At 54.8% G+C, this 15,695-nt stretch overlaps 1 protein-coding gene across 2 annotated transcripts; it reads right to left on the bottom strand.

The window, feature by feature from the left end:
- Window positions 1-936: 936 nt before the first annotated feature.
- Efnb1 (ephrin B1) lies at window positions 937-13,620 on the bottom strand. 2 transcript variants are annotated; one of them, XM_005081154.4, is made up of 5 exons: window positions 12,710-13,620; window positions 4,306-4,583; window positions 3,321-3,413; window positions 3,011-3,136; window positions 937-2,778 (listed from the first exon to the last, which is right to left on the bottom strand). In XM_005081154.4, exons 1-5 carry the CDS (start codon window positions 12,835-12,837, stop codon window positions 2,366-2,368), a joined length of 1,038 nt encoding a protein of 345 aa, XP_005081211.1. In that variant the 5' UTR covers window positions 12,838-13,620; the 3' UTR covers window positions 937-2,365. The 2 variants fall into 2 exon arrangements, with proteins under 2 accessions (XP_005081211.1, XP_040600171.1); XM_040744237.1 differs by lacking the exon at window positions 12,710-13,620 and adding an exon at window positions 8,686-8,831.
- Between the last annotated feature and the right edge of the window lie 2,075 nt (window positions 13,621-15,695).

Genomic DNA, 15,695 nt, shown 5'->3' with positions numbered 1-15,695 from the left:
TGTCACCTTCTTACCCAATTTTAGCTGGTGGGATCTCACTTGTCCTCCTCCCTGATACCTGTCTTAGCCACTGCCAGAGGCATCCCCTTGACAAAGCCTGCTGGCGGCTCTGGGCCCTGCCAGTCTACACCTCTTGTCATAGGATGGAGGCCAAGCTCTGTTTAGGGCCCTTACCATACACTCTCTGACCGGAACAAGTTGGTTACTCATCTGCCTGTGGAAGGGAGGCCCAAGCATCCAGGGCTGCTCTACCTTCAGAGCCTCCACTGCCAGCCACAAGCCTTCAAGTATAGCACGGTGGCACCTCTGATGTGGCCCCATTGTGAAGACAGGAAAAGACTCGTTTTGGCTGAGAGGTGAAATGGGCAGTCTAAAGTCACCCTAGTACCCAGTGGGTCATCTTCTGACATTGTTTCTCTCCAGTTCCAGGCATCTTGGGGCAGGACAGGGTTGGGCCTGCCAGCGGGCTCCACATTTAGCCCCAACCAGCTGGTGACAGTACCTGCAGACACATCCGAGTTCCCCATGGGAACACCCCCTCCCCATCAACCCTTTCTGGCTGAGCCTGGTGCCAGACTGGGCAGATGCCTATGGTCTGTGCCCCAGAGGTGACAGATAGACAGGGTGGAGGGATGGACTTGGGCACCATGACAGCAGAACAAGGAGGCAGGGACACTCGGGAGGCGGAAAGCAGCAGGAAGAGCATGGGCACCTGAAACACCTTGCCTCACAGGACAGCCAGCTGGCCCGCTCACCTGCGGTGAGGCAGAGGCATGCAGCTGCACACACACACACACACACACACACACACACACACACACACACACACGATCACACTTCATTCCCTGATACCACGACGCTAGTTCACACTCATTTCTCCATGTGGTTAATTTTTTTTTAGTTCTCATTTTTTTTCTAAGAAAAAAGCAACAAGAAAATAATTCAGAGTTTATACAAAACATCTTTACATTATTTCTTCCAAAAAAGACTAGTATTTACACAAATGGCAACAGAAACAAAAAAACAAAAATCCCTTCCGACTGCCACCTGGAAGGGGCTGGCTGCTTTGCTCCCTCTCCCACCTGGCACTGGGGTGGGCAGCTGGCCAGGAGGCAGTGTGGACGTGGGTGGTAGAAAGCCCAGCTCCCTCCATGGCGGCCCTGGGAGCGCCTGCAAGGCGCACTTGAGTGGCAGTCTATTAGCAGCCATGCTAGCGAGGGGCTGGGGTCAAAGTGCACCGCAGGCTGGCCCAGCCCCAAGCAGCCTCTTCCTCTTTCCAGGCCCCAGCTCAAAAACTAGAGGGGGGGTGGTGGGAGCCAAACTGAGTGAGTGGGGGTGTGTGTGTGCTTTCTCGTACTGGAGCCCAGAGAGGGAGCTGGCCACCTGGCCTCACAGCCGCTTACATCTCCACCTTGGACCTCCGTTTCCCCCACAAAACCATAGATGCCGAAGGTGAGGAGGGAACAGGGTGGTGGGGGGAAACTCCCAGCTCTGCAGGGCAAATAGCCACCTGGGCACCTCACCTCCCTCCACCCCCCATGAGGTCATCTGCCTGCAGCAGCTCTCCTGTTCCCCAGGCAACAGCCAATTAAGACATTAATTACCGTGAGAGTGAAGGAGGCAGGAGATGCCCAAGAATCCCACAAGGAAGGGATTTTTTTTGGTAGAAGGGTGGTAGGCACTACCCCACCGCTAGGAACAGCACTGTATTACGAGGGTCAGAAAAGGAGGGTGGGATACCTTGCCTAGTGGCTCTCTCCTCTTCCCTTACAGGCAGAAACAGCCCTGGTGTGCCCGCCCCCACTCCCCTGAAATACTGAGGAGTCTATAAAAGAAATGCAATCCTATGCTTCTTGGCTGGCCACATCCTGCCCGAGGCCCTCCTATACTGGGTCATGCCAGGCTCAGAAAACCTGGGGAGGGGCTGCCTTGTACATTTTTTCCATAAAACAGATGAAAATGAGTTGACAGCTAAAAACAAATTGAACACAAAAGCATTAAAAACAGTGATGACAGTGGACAAGCAGTCCTGGGGATGGGTAAAGGGGATGAGGAGGGGGCAGGGCCAGGGGGCCGTCTCGCTGCCGGCAGTCCATCAGTGTCCAACCCTGCCCTCCAAGAAAGGGCGCCCCCACAGAGCCCAGAGGCCTGGCCAGAGGGGGAAGGCACAAGAGCATGGGGGTTGGGGGCACAAGCACCCCCCTCCGAAGCCCAGGGGGCAGGAAAAATGGGGGATTATAAAAGCCAAGAAACTACAAAACTAAATACAAAGGTGGGCACAGCTGGCAAGGGGAGAGGTGTGGGGGAGAAAGGAGAGGCCAGTCCAGGCCATGTGTCCTGTGGAGCCTGAGGCCATGCCGGGCCTTCAGACCTTGTAGTAGATGTTCGCCGGGCTCTGAGGTGGCATCTCCTGGACGATGTAGACAGGATGCCCGTAGTCCCCACTCACCTTCTCATAGTGGGGACAGTAGTTGTTCTCTGTAGTCCGTAAGGGGATGATGATGTCGCTGGGCTCAGTGCCTGCTGTACCACTACCCCCTTTGGGGCTGGCTAGGGTACTGAGTGAGAGGGCAGCCGCCCGCTGCTGTGTATGCTTGCGATGCCGCTTGCGTAGCTTGAGTAGTAGGACTGTCAGGAAGATGATGATGAGCAGGAAGATGACACAGCCAGCACCCACAGCTGCGAACAATGCTACCTTGGAGTTAAAGAAGCTGTCGGAGTCCCCGCTGCCGCCACCACTTGCGCCCGGGCCACTCTTCTCTTCCTGGTTCACAGTCTCTGAGGAAAGGGAAGGGGATCGGTCGTCAGCCAGTGCAAGATGATGCAGCCAGCGTAACGGCAGCAAACGACGCTGCAGCTGAAGAGACTATCTGTGTCCCTGCTGCCACCCACTTTCACCACAGATGTACAAGTCTCGGGGAGGGAAGGGCAGCAGGAACTTCTTCAGATACGCCACAGACCAAGAGGGTGTCTGAGAAATGCTCTCTGCAGAATAGCGACATATACTCACCATGCTTGCCATCAGAGTCACCCTGGGATCCCCGGCCAGGGGCCTGTGTGGCTGTCTTGACGGTGTTGTCTGATTCCTTGCTTGGCCGGCTGGTAGTCAGCTGCTCAGGGGTCACGGCGTTTGGATCTGCGGGCAGAGAGAAGACAGATGAGGGAGGACTGCAGCATGGATGTGTTTGCCCTCGATTCCCTTGGGTGGGCTCGGTCTGACCCGAATATTACAGCTCTGCCTCTCTAACGTTCTGACCGCTTCCCCAGTACTGACACACCCCAACCTGCTGCCAATACCAAAGGCCTAAGCAGTCACTCACCTTGCCCAACCTTCATAACAATCTTCATAGTGCGTGTGCGGCACACACCTCCTTCCCGGTTCTCCAGCCCTTCCAGGCTCCCATTGGATGTTGCTGCAGGAAAAGACCCAAGAAATCAGAAACTGAAGTGTTCAGTGTATCTTTTTCTTCTTTTTTGACAGTATCAGCAAGAGAGAGAGAGAGAGTGCCAAGAACAGCCATTAGGAGTGGTGCATGTCTAACAGCGTCTACCTACCCACCACAAATCCTTCCACCTTCCTCCCAATAGTAAGGAACTCAGCCCTGCCAGTCCCATGAGCCCCTCCGCTAAGGGCACCACTCCTTGTGGCCAGGCCTTGGTCCTGGGGTAATACTAAGGTGGACCTTCTCATTGGGAGATGCTGCTCAGAACAAAACAAATGGAAATGGCACCACTAGGGGTTTTCTTTCCTACATAGGAGGGGATCCTAGCTGAGTGTGAAGAGAGTCAGGTTAAAGTCTCCATCTTGTCCCATCAATTCCTTGTATGACATGAGGCAAAATGCCAAAATACCTCTTTGGGGGGTCAGAGGAAGAGGGCAGTGGCTAAAGATTGAGACAGGGCCTCACACATGTTAGTCACACATTACCCTATTCACCTCTTGGGGCCCTAGCACCCCCCCCAAAAAAAAGCAGAACAGCTGGCTGATCTCGAAGGATTTTGCCAACCCTGCCATTCCCAAGAGAGAAAAAGAAAGCAACACGGCTAGGAAGCCTTTCCTATGAATGCCCTGGAGCGGAGGCAAGCTGCCGTGTGCTGAATGTTGGGGCCAGAATTCCAAGGCCAGGTTTTCAGGAGGGCACGCTAGTCTTCAAAGGGGATCAGGTCAGGTAGCGCTGTAAGTGAGTGCAGGTGACATCCCCGTACCACTCGGAAGCTGCCACCGCTAGCCCATAGGCAAGGAGGCTGCGGGAAGGCAGAGCTGAGCCTACTGACAGAGCCAGCGATGGGTGGGTGGGGACTCACATGTAATGTAGTAATCGTGATACTTTTTGAACTCTAGGCCCATGTAGTTGGGGCTGAACTCCTGGAACTTAATGGTAAAGCGGATTTCCTGCTGTGGCTTGTTGCAAGTGACCAGTACATTGGGATCAAGCACAGTGCTGCAAGCAGCTGCCTGCTCTGGCCGCACCAGGTACAGCTTGTAGTACTCGTAGGGCCGCCCTGCTTCTGCTCGGGGGCAGATGATGTCCAGCTTGTCTCCAATCTTCGGGTAGATCACCAAGCCCTTCCCACTTAGGAACCTGCCGAGAAGAGAGAAAATGGTCAACTCAAGGTTGGGATCTCTAGCTATCCCCGAACCAGGGCTTATGACAATGAAGGCCAGACCAGTCCTACTGGGTGGAGATATCAAATCAGCCTTCTGCCCTTCCTCTATCCTTAGGCTGGGCGGGGGGGGGGGGGGCACACCATACTGCCAGCAGGGTGTGGAAGGGGTGGCCCATAGGCAAGGCTGCCAGGCTTTCAGTGCTTTGCAGGGTGGGGCAATGCCTGGCTAGGGGAGCCCTTTGTCCTAATGGGGCATTTCCGCAGGGGGGGCTGACGTGGCCAAATGGGCCAGGTACCAATGTATCAGGCCCAGGCTGCCTGGAGGTGGTGCCCTGTTCCCCATACTTCCCAACACACTCACATTCCTTCAAAGACTATTGCTGCTATTTACACACACACACACACACTCACACACTCACACTCACACAGAGAGAGAGAGAGAGAGAGAGAGAGAGAGAGAGAGAGAGATAGCAAGCCCACACATGTCTTAGCCACCACCCCCGCAGCTCCCAGCCAAAGGCTAGGGGAGCTCAGCCTGCCTGGAACCTGCCCCCCATCTTGGTAATCTTGGGCATGATGGGGAGATAGGAGCAATAGAGCCAGGATCTGACGGCCACCAGCTCTTGTTAGGAGCGGCTCTATAATATCATTCTGGAGATGCACCCACCCCCACCCCAAGAGCCTAAATCCTCAAACTTGACCAGTCTCTCACTCTTAAGATGTCTAAGGGAAGTAAGAAAGGGTACTCCTGCCAAGGCCAACAGGTATTGGACAGGACATTAGGAAGCCCACACACCTGTAAGCTAACCTCTACACTGCAGCTACCACAGATCCCGCTGTCTAATCTGGAAAGCACAGTGAAGACACAAAGCTCTGTTGGCCATTTCTCACCTTATGCAGGCAGAAGCTGAGAGCAAAGAGAAAGAACACATGTTGGAATCAAATTCCAAAGCTAGGCCCATAGGAGCTTCTTAGTCTTGGATCAGCTACACTGTCTCTTTGAACTTCTGTTTCTTCACTTATAAACTAGGGCCCCTAACTCCTAGGATTGGGGGGTGGCTGAGCACCTAGAATGTAGTAGGTACTCAAGAACATTGAATCCTTCTTTGAAATAGTCCGCCAACAGGCAGGAGATCAGATAGCAACATTAAGTTCTGTGGTTTCTTAGGCAAGGTCTAGGAAAAGAAGATACAATTTGACTCTCATGGGCTTGATTATCTGGTTTGGTTCCAAAAAGTAAACAGCCTACACTCTAGCCATAGACAGCTTCAGGCTATCTGTAGGTTACAAGACGGTGCTTCACATAGGTTAGGGTGGAAGGCATCAAGAGGAAGACAGGCCATCTGACCATATTACCGTGATGCTCTGAGACGGTTTCATACACAGATCAGGATGAGGTGGATGCTAGGGAAATGATAAAATGTCAGTACATAGCAACAGTGGACAGAACCCAGGCTTGCTGATGACTCAGGAAAGAGTGAGAGTGTCCAAGGAGGTGGAAACGATATCTAGGGCTAGATGGAAATTCCTCAAGAGCCAGGACAAGCATGGGAGTTTCATCCCCTTGGTGATAGACCCTCCAGCAGAAAGAACAACGGGGCGCTAAAGGTGATGCATACAAAGAATAAAGAGTGCCATCCGGTGTGTTGGTGCAGACCCCCAGTTCACAGGTGTAGTTCCATTTGCTGAGAGTCACAACACAGTGGAGACACACACACTGAGCGCTCTGGGCAGATGCCTTCCCATTGTCAAATGTGTGCCCTTGCCCTGACACCTCGCTAGGCAAGGTGGGGATATGACTAAGTGGCTGAAGCAGATGGGAAAAGAAACACAAAAGCAGCCCTCCTTCCACGTTCTGGGATGTTCTACAAAGCCCACAGGTGCCATCTTGATGTACAGGACACTTGTACTTTGGGACACTTTGTCCTTTGGTCTCTACCTCTATAGCAGATAGAGAGTCAGCAAACAGGACATGGAGGCCCAAGTAAACATCTGACACGGAACGCCCTCATCCCAAAGCCCACAAGTTGCACCAAAGCTTCTCTAATTCTGGGGCATTTTTCACTTTCCTCTGACTCTCCCCAGGTGGCAAGAATAGGCCATTTTTAACATTTCAGAGCACAAAGGAATCCTAGAGACCAAGCCTAGACCCTTCATATGAAGAAATGAACGATCAGAGAAATGCTCCCATTGAGGAAAGTCGCTTAAATCCCTAGGGCTCTAACAGGACTCCAACAGTGTCTGATCCTTACACAGCTGCACCTCAGCACGACATGAGTGTAGCGCCCCAGATGACATGAACATGGGAGAGCGGCCGGCTCACTTCTAACCACTGGGCCCCAGCTTTCTCAGAGAAATGTGTCTGCTCTGGTACACTCTTTCATTGCTAGCTACCCAGACTCCGGAGCCCACGACTGAACAGGGCTTTTAGCCACTTGGGGTTCTACTTTGAACCCAGACACATTGAGGAAACAGATGTCTGCATGGTGGGGGGAGGGGGAGAAGAAAGGACTATTGCCCCCAACACCCCTCAGAGTGTCTCCAACCTCAGTGAACAGACCTCATAAATATTCATCAGCTCATTTGCATAGCAGCCGGCAGAAGAAAACTCACCTTCTCCTAAAGTGTGGAAGGGAAAGGACTCTAATGAGGCCTGCATCCCTGACCTCAATCCCACACTTTCTTGGCATCTTTCTCTAACTGGACCAATTTCACTTAGGCCCATGAGAAGTCCAAGAAAGCACATGGGATCACCACAAAGGTTGGGTGGCTACCAGGGAAAGTAAAGCCTGAAGCCAGGCAGTGTTAGTGATGCTTTCCAGGGTCACCCTGCCTGTCTCCCCGTTTTCTCACCAAGTTGTGAGTGGGAGAAGAGGAATATGAAAAGGCCTCTAACTTAAACTCTCTAGGTACCACCTTTCAGAAAGGACTGTCCCCCCTATCATCAAGCCAAGCTTTCCTGCCTGGGGCCACCCCCAGACAAAGCCCTTTTCTAGAAAATAAGGGGATTGACATGGCCCTGCAGGAAACCTAAAGCAGGTCGCCATGACAACCTAAGGCCTTCCCTCCCTTGCCTCTGATAGCCCTGAGACCCCAGGGAGTCACCCCAGGGAGCAAAAGGACTTTTAGAAGGCATCTGGAACTGTTTCACCTCCAGGCTCGTGGCCTGCCCTCTCCCCTCTTCCCTAGCCCAGGTCTCTCCCTCAAGCTTTCTGACTAGAAGTGTCACTGGAAACTATGAAAGTGGCACAGGCTCTGGGGCCCCTTAGGCCCTGAAACGATGACACTAACAGCTCCCATGCCTGCACCTTTAGTCCAGATGAGGTCCTCTCTGCTCCTCTGTATGTCACCTATACTGCAGGGGAAGCGCTCCCAGCTGGGACAGTTCTGCCTAGAAAGCTCTTCTTGTCCGGGGCCTATACTTTCTCCCTCCAACCTCTTCCTCAGACTCTAGCAGAGAGGTTTAATGGCGGGGGGACTGATCCCCAGCCATGCAAGTCTAGATGTGGTAGAAGACTCTAGCCACAACTTTGGTTTGGTGGCCACCACTTCCACCCAGGCCTGCTCTCACCCCATCACTCCGAGATGCTAATACGGATGAGGGACAGACCCCAAGCCAAATCTCAAGTCTGCTCTCATCCCTGCTAGGGTGGGGAGCCCCCAAATTAAAGGCTCCTCTTTCACTCCCCCAGATCCACCCAGCCCCCGAGGCAGCAGGAGCAGGCCTGGCGTGTCCCAGCAGTGCCCGCCCAGGCGTGGGTGGGCAGGAACGGCAGCTGGGCCCTGGCACACACACAACTCTGTTGGAGGCGGGCAAGCCAGGAGTGCTGGAGGAAGTCACTCTCCCCACCTACATGAACTATGCCCGCCTCTTTGTCCCACCTGACCAAGGCTAGTCTACTGGGGTTTAGTCCACCCCCTGCCTGGCTTTCCCTGGAGTTGCTAAGAGGAAGAGATTCCTACTCAGAGCTGGGAGGGGCAGAGTGCCAGTCGGTGAGTTGGGCTGGGTCACCTGTGCAGGGTGCCCTCAGAGCTAAGCCCAGGAACGGTAGATGAAGAAGCTGCAGCACTACTTACCCTACACAGGCAGGGCCTGAGTCAGCCAGCAGATGCAGGCCCGCCTGGGAGGGACAGGGGAGAATCAAGGGGCGGCAGAGGACTCCTTCAAGCCCCGTTTTGAATTGCTGTTCCCTGCAGCAGGATGGCATGGAAAAAATGGCACACAGCACAGCTTTGCCCGATTCAACAAGTCACTGGCTGACCTCAGACAAGTCCTTTCCCCTTTCTGGGCACATGCCTCCTTCTCTGGAAAATGGGGCCAATGCCGACTTCCCAGGGCTGTTGGGAGCACCCGATGAGATCATATATGAGAACACATTGTAAGAAGCAAGGTACTACCTGCCTATTACTGAGCATGCCAACCACAGTATCATTTAGAAGGAGCAAGATGAAAATGCTCACACTTCTGGCTGACTGGCACCCTGACTCCTAACCACCACCACGAAAACATACCGGGGAGAAGGGGCGTTCACAGTCTCAAGATGCTTCTGGAGAGCAGCCCCCACTGCAGATCCCCTTATAACCCCAGAGTGATCTGGCCCTCAAACCTGGTATTCCTGTGGCAACTAGCAGCCTCCTGGTTGGCCCACTAACCCCATATGTAGCCCTAATCCCAAAAAACAGCGCTGAACATTAAGCAGTATCCAGGGCCCAGCCATCTCCATTCACCCAAGCTGGTAAGGCAACGGAGGGCCCCCGGGAGCCCAAGAGAAGAAAGGGAACCCCCCAACTCAGTCCCCACCCCAGATTCCTCATAGACCCTGCTGGCCCTTGCCTAGCTTCCCTGGGTGGGGTCAGGGAATAGGAACCTTTGGGAACTGCTGGGTTCCCAGGACTCTCAGGCTCTCACCTGTGGCCAATCAGACATAAAGTAGAATAGTCAGGTCCCTGGCCACTATGGAAAAGGAGTCCCTTGGGCTGGCCTCCCCAGGTCTATGAACTAGAACAGCTGTGAGGGGGCTGGGGCCAACACTTCAGCTTGGAGAAGGCAAGCATGAGTTGGGGTCTGCAGCTGCCCCACCCATGCTGGATGGAGTCAAGGGTCCTGGATGCCAAACTGAGCCCCCTAACCCACCCCCATCGTAGGGAAGGTTTGTAATATGATCTCAAACACATTCTCATTCCTTAGAGGTGGGGGATCCTGAGTGGGGGGCAGTAGAGGGTCAGAATGGGACCGAAAGACTGAACTGCAGCAGCTGGACTTGGCTGAGGACTCAAGTGTGAGGCTTACCGGCTGCCCCAAGTTCCTGAGGGGAAGCAGCTGGGGGAGGTGGCTTCCATGAGACCATTTCAGCCATGCCCCCCAGGCCCCAAACATACTCACTCTGGTTTCCACCAACCCCTAGTGGGATCAAACTCATCTTGTCACCTGGCACTCTTGGGGCAAATCTGCCAGGAGGGGCCCAGGCAGCAGAAGCTGCCATCACCCAGGAACTACCTATCACCCAGACAGCCCCTAGCAGCAGTTCAAGAGACAGATAGACTGGGAGTCTTAAGCAGGCTCTTCCAGCTCCTCGGGACTGGGGCTGAGTGTGCCCTGGAACCTAGAAGCAGACCCCGTCGCGTCTTTATTTTGATTTTTTTCCCAAGGAGGAAGCAATTAAGCAGGGTTTATAGGCACTGGGAGATATTTAGAGGGAGGGGTGCCAGCTCCTGACAGGGCTGAGGAGAGGGACCAAAAAGCTAGGAGAGAAAGAGGGGAGGGATAAGAGAAAATGAGCCTGCGAGGCACGGGCATGTGCGAGAAACAAAAGGACTTGAGAAAAAGAGGCAGAGAGTGACTAAGAGTGAGAGGGAGTGTGAGAAAGAGGGAGAGCAGGCAAGCCTAGCTGGAGAGGGAGGTGAGCTCCACTCTCACAGGGTGTTAGAGGGCAACAATGCCCGCTTGAGAGGGAGAACTCAGGCCGGCCATAAGAAATCAGAAAGACAGACTGTGAGACAGTGTTTATTAGAAAAGCTGTGGCAACCTGAGGGTTGGGTGCGGTGGCACAGGCAGCCCCCAGAGCTGAGGGCAGTGCCTGGGTCCTGTCCTCCTGCCCTGCACCTGGTGCCCAAAAAACGCAGAGACTACATTCCAGACCCCTGAGCATAGATGAAATGGGGGTGGGGACCACCAGGATCAGTCCAAACTGTTCCCAGAATCTACTCAATCACAGCATAAAATTCAGGCAGGTTCTACTGAGGCCAAAGTCAGTCCCATTCCCAGCCCAGGATGCCTGTCCTCAGCCTGAGGTGGACAGGGCGAGAGCACAGGGGACACAGCCCTCTCAAGCTTGTAAACTGCTCTAGAGCTCGCTCTAAAGGCAGAGAACACAGCAAGAGGGACGCTCCCATAGATCTGCTTTCTCCCAGCAACCTCAACTCTGCAGGAGGGCTCTTCTCCAGCTGTGGAGTTGCACGGTATCTCAACCCAAGAGAGCAATTAGGTCACTCCCATGAGCCCTTAGGATGGGCTACCCTGGGGGGATTGCAATTCTCCTAGCTAAGGAGCATTTCCAGCCTTCATCGTTACAGAGAAGAACTGGGCACTTCACACGCTCTCCCATGGGCTTAAGAGCAGCCTAGAGGGGTCCCCAGAACAACTGGAGCCCTAGCAGTTAAGACACAGTGAGCAAACTTGCTCCTAAGTAAGGCAGAAATCCTTGCCAGGCCCTTTCCTTGTATGGAGACAGAATCCTTCCCCCTTACCCCCCTTTAGCCACCAATGGGTAATGGGACCCTACCTTAACCCAAGGAGAAAACACTTTTGGGATGAGAGATGCACCATCCCTGGGACTCAAGGCATGAAGTCAGGCAAGAACCTAGGAAGTTAGCAGAGAGCCCACAAGAGTGGACAGGAGGAAATTCCAGAAACAGAAATCTGGGAACATGGAAGGAACAGTCACCCTCCACCCCAGTTTTCCACTAACTGTGTTGTCCTCACACTGCCTGGACTGCCAGAAAATGGGAAGAGCGATTATGACCCTGACTTCCAATCTGAGTCCTAGATGCCAAAAGAGAAAAGGGTCCAGAGGTCACAACAGCCAGAAACCACTGAGCCACCGCCCTGAAAGGTGTGTGTTGTTTAGAGATGGGAGGGGGTAGAGTTAGGAAGGGAAAGGAGAAGAAAGAAAAGGAAAGAAAAGGACCTCCTTTATATCACTGCCCCCCAAAACCATTGGGGAAATCTAAGCAAGAGTCTCCAGTCTTGCGTTTGTGTGTTGGGGGGGGGGTCGAGTAAGACCTGCCTGGACAGGATTTACACGTTGCCCACCCACCTCCCTCGCTAGCTCCGATACCATTCTCAGCCCTGGCTGGCTCTCGAAGAAGCTCTGCTGCCTAGCTCAATTGGACCCCCGACGGGCGCTGGATGGAACCCCCTCCTCAAACAAACCCTCTTCCACTCCGCCCTTCTCCACCCGCCGCCTTTGTGAGCCTGCAAGCAGCGCCAGCCTTTCTACCTCCCCGGCAGGGAGAAATGGAGGGGGGGGTTGCAAGAAGAAACGGCAAAGAGAAAGACAGGGAGGCAAACAGACAGGGAAGAAAGACAAATGAAAATGGGAGAAGCTGGAGAAGCGATACAGATGCTACCACTCGCTCAGGGCGCTAGGTCCCGAGTCGCCCTGACACCTAAGCAAAAGAGGAACCTGTGTTCTGGCCTGGCCCCCTCGTTCAGGTCGATCTCACCCCTGGAGTGGCTGTGAGTGAAAACCACCACGTTCCCAGGGGCCCCGGAGTGGGCTGCTTACTCGCCCCCACCCAGCCTTCGGGTGCGCTCTCGAACGCCCAGAGGTCCTAATCTTCCTGGTGTGACCATCTCGACTCGATCTGGGACTTGAGGAAGCTAGGGCCGAACCGAAGGGTCACAATCCAGCCAAGTGCCCCCACCCCCCCTTCTGCACCCTGCCCCGACTGCCCGCAAGAAAACATTAGAAAAGGCCAGATATAAAATCGGGCGCCGCACCTTCTACGGAACCCCCCCTCGTACGCACTTAGGGGTTCACGACCTCATCCCGAAAGAGTGCCTCCCACCCGCAGGGACCAGAGCAGATAAGTTACTCACTTAGGGTTAAGAGAGCTCCAGGACACGGGCTCCAGGTTCTTGGCCAGCGGCGTGGCCAGCCGGCACAGCGTCAGCACGACCATCGCCACAAGCCACTTGCTGAGCCAACGCTGCCCAGGCCGGGCCATCTTCCCGGGGGCAGGATGCACTTCAGGATCCCCTGGCGCCTCCTCAGCAAAGCTCGCCTCGCCCGCCCGTGCCGCGCAGCGCTCGGAGCCACTCAGGCGCCCATCCTCCGCAGCCGCCGGCCTTGAAGCTCTCCCCTCCCGCCGGCCTCGGGGTCGCTCTCCTGCGCCCGGCTGGCCAGGAGGACTCACTGGGCAGGCGTCCCCAACCCGGGCATGGGCTGCGGCCTCCGAGGACTCTCTCCCCTGGCCTCTCCGCCGCACGAGGCGCGACGGGGGCTCGCCGCCCCCGAGTGATCCCGCCGGATTCCGCTCGGCTCCCCCAGACTGTTTGAGACTGCGAGTCCTTTTCCCGACAGGGTCTCCTCGCAGAATGTTCAGTGGTTGCCCCGATGCCTCGACGGTCCTGGGATTGACGCCTCCGGGAAGAAGAGAGGGGGTATCTCCCAACAACGCAAGCTCGATCCCCAGGCTCCCGACTGGGTCCCCCTAGCACGGACTCCGTTCCTCCGGGCCACAGTGGGACTCCGCGCCGCGCGTCCCACGACAGCTTCTACTTTAGCACCGGCCCCTCTCTGTGTACTTAAAAGACTAGTACGACCCTGCTGAGCAAATCAGTCCCATCAATTTGCGCTTCTGAAGCCTCGGCCGGGTAGCCCGGCAGCCTGGTCGCCAAGTCCTTAATCCCCGGCTATTGAGCCCGAGTGTCTGCAGTCAGTGCGAGCCTCACACACCCCCCACTGCTGTCCAGCGCGCATAGACTCCCTCTGCTGCCGCTGAGCTTTCTACTCTCCTGTTCAGGCGAGCGCAAGGCCAACCCTGCTCCTTGGAACCAATAGAAAGCTCCGTGACGGGGTCCTTGCCCCATACCACGCCCACAGAGCAGGAAGGGGCGGGGCTTCGGGGAGCTCTTAAGGACGCTGCGCTCTCGATGGCATGAATCTGAATGTGCGGCTCTTGCGGTTATGCTAGGGGCCCGCTTAGTCTCGTTCCCAGGGTGTTCTTGGGAAGTTGGCGCTTCTCAAAAGCTGCTGGCCTGCTCTCCTTTACACACACCTGGTCACCATCCGGCCCACCGACAGAGACCAGACAAGCCCTGTCCCAAGTACCTCCATAAAGCACAGTTCTTGCATTCTTTTTCACACGCGCGTGCACACACACACACGGGCACGCGCGCAACCCCCCCACATACGCATACACATACTCGCATACCAGCCGCAGAATCACACTCTGTGCCCACTTCTGTGACCAATTCAGTCTGCCTGCTCCTAGTCCAGTGTCCACACTCGGTTAGACCTTTTTTCTGTCCACGAAATGCACGCCTTCCTTTCATTGACCACAACAAAAGTGTCAGCTATGGGTGGTAGAGACTCAGAAAAAGTACCGTATCCTAAGGGGAAAGGGAGTTTATTTGCATCTAGAGACCAAGCCTTTAAGAATCTCATTTCTGACAGTGAGCCCTGTGGGACCTCTTCCCCCCCCCCCCCCGCGCGGGCACACAGATTTAGAGTTCAGTCTTGTCTGAAGGCACACGAAAGGGCCTGGGGTAGGCGAGTAGGGACAGAAGGTCACGGCTCTATCGAAGGGCTGGAGGGCAGAGAGGAAAAGAAGCAGGGCAGAAACCTTTTGAAAGAGCATAAGCGGGCATCTGGGCCCTGAGATTCCGGACTCCAGCCTTTCCCGGCCTCGGCCTCACCATCTGGGGCTTTGTCTCCCAGCCCTGGCCCATTCTCTCCGCCCCTCCTTGTCTCTTTGCTTATAATTTGGCTCAATCCCATAGCACAGACCCTCCCGGTCTGACCTACTCGCCTTCTTCAAGTCCCAGCGGACGTACCCACGTGCCAATGTCTCCCCCTGCTGGCCTTCTATAGAATTGCGGGCTCCGGGAACAAGCCGAGGCCTCCTACCCAGAGCTTGATATACAAACCTGGCACTTGAATTTGAGCACATAAACAGGGAGAGGCCTGGCATTAGCAAGAGCCGCCCCTCGGTGTAAGAAAGATGAGAAAGAGCTAGGGGGATTGCCAAGGATAGAAAGACTTGCTATTTATGCTCCTCCTCGCCCCCCCATCTTGGCTGCCTCCTCTTCCTCTCCTCTTTTCTTTCTCTTTTGAATGGATCGGGGTACCAACCTAGGGCCCCAGACTTACTAGGCAAGGGATCTATGAGGAATTAAGTCCCAGTTGCTTCTCACCGCTTTTCCACGGAGATAACTGGCTGGGCACCTCATCCTCTCACTTGCTGGGAGCTGGAGCTACTGAGTAGTCTTGCCGCATCATCTAATGATCTCTGTAGTTGTAGTGGGGACATCTATGTGGGGCAGGGTAGGAAGGAAGACGTTGAGACCCTCCTACCTTTGGAAACGGAGACCGTGCAACACCCAGTGGCTCTGGGTGCACAGTGGAGGGTCTCTGTGTTCCCAGCTGGCCTCTGCACTGGGATGTAAGCAGAGCAAAGAAAGATGACAAAGGGAGAAAGACGCATTAGCTGTCCTCCTGAGAGCCATGCCATCAAGAGGACACCACCAGTGACTGAAAAGCAGTCAGCTGCTTACAAAGAACCTACTAGAGTCACGTTGGATGGTCTTCTTCCCCTGCCCTTTGCAATTGGCTCTGCTCTCCCTGTGTTCCCTTAAGAGGTGAAGAAGCAAGCAATTTACCCCCCGAGGAAAGAGGATTCAGTTCCCGGTGTCTCTAGCCCCAGTCTCCTGTATAATGGCAGTCCGGTGGACAAGGGCATCTCCATGCTTCCGGCGGACAAGGGCATGTCCATGCATCCTTGCTCTCCTTGGTTCATTGGGAGCAGCAAGCTGCGTGCTGCCTGGAAAACAACAGGCCCCAGCGTGGTCAGACCACTGCTCT

Source organism: Mesocricetus auratus, unplaced genomic scaffold, assembly GCF_017639785.1.
Source record: "Mesocricetus auratus isolate SY011 unplaced genomic scaffold, BCM_Maur_2.0 Super-Scaffold_100003, whole genome shotgun sequence".
In the NCBI taxonomy this organism is placed as follows: domain Eukaryota; kingdom Metazoa; phylum Chordata; class Mammalia; order Rodentia; family Cricetidae; genus Mesocricetus; species Mesocricetus auratus.
The sequence above is the reverse complement of the archived record's forward strand: the minus strand, read 5'-3'. Positions and strand labels throughout refer to the sequence as shown.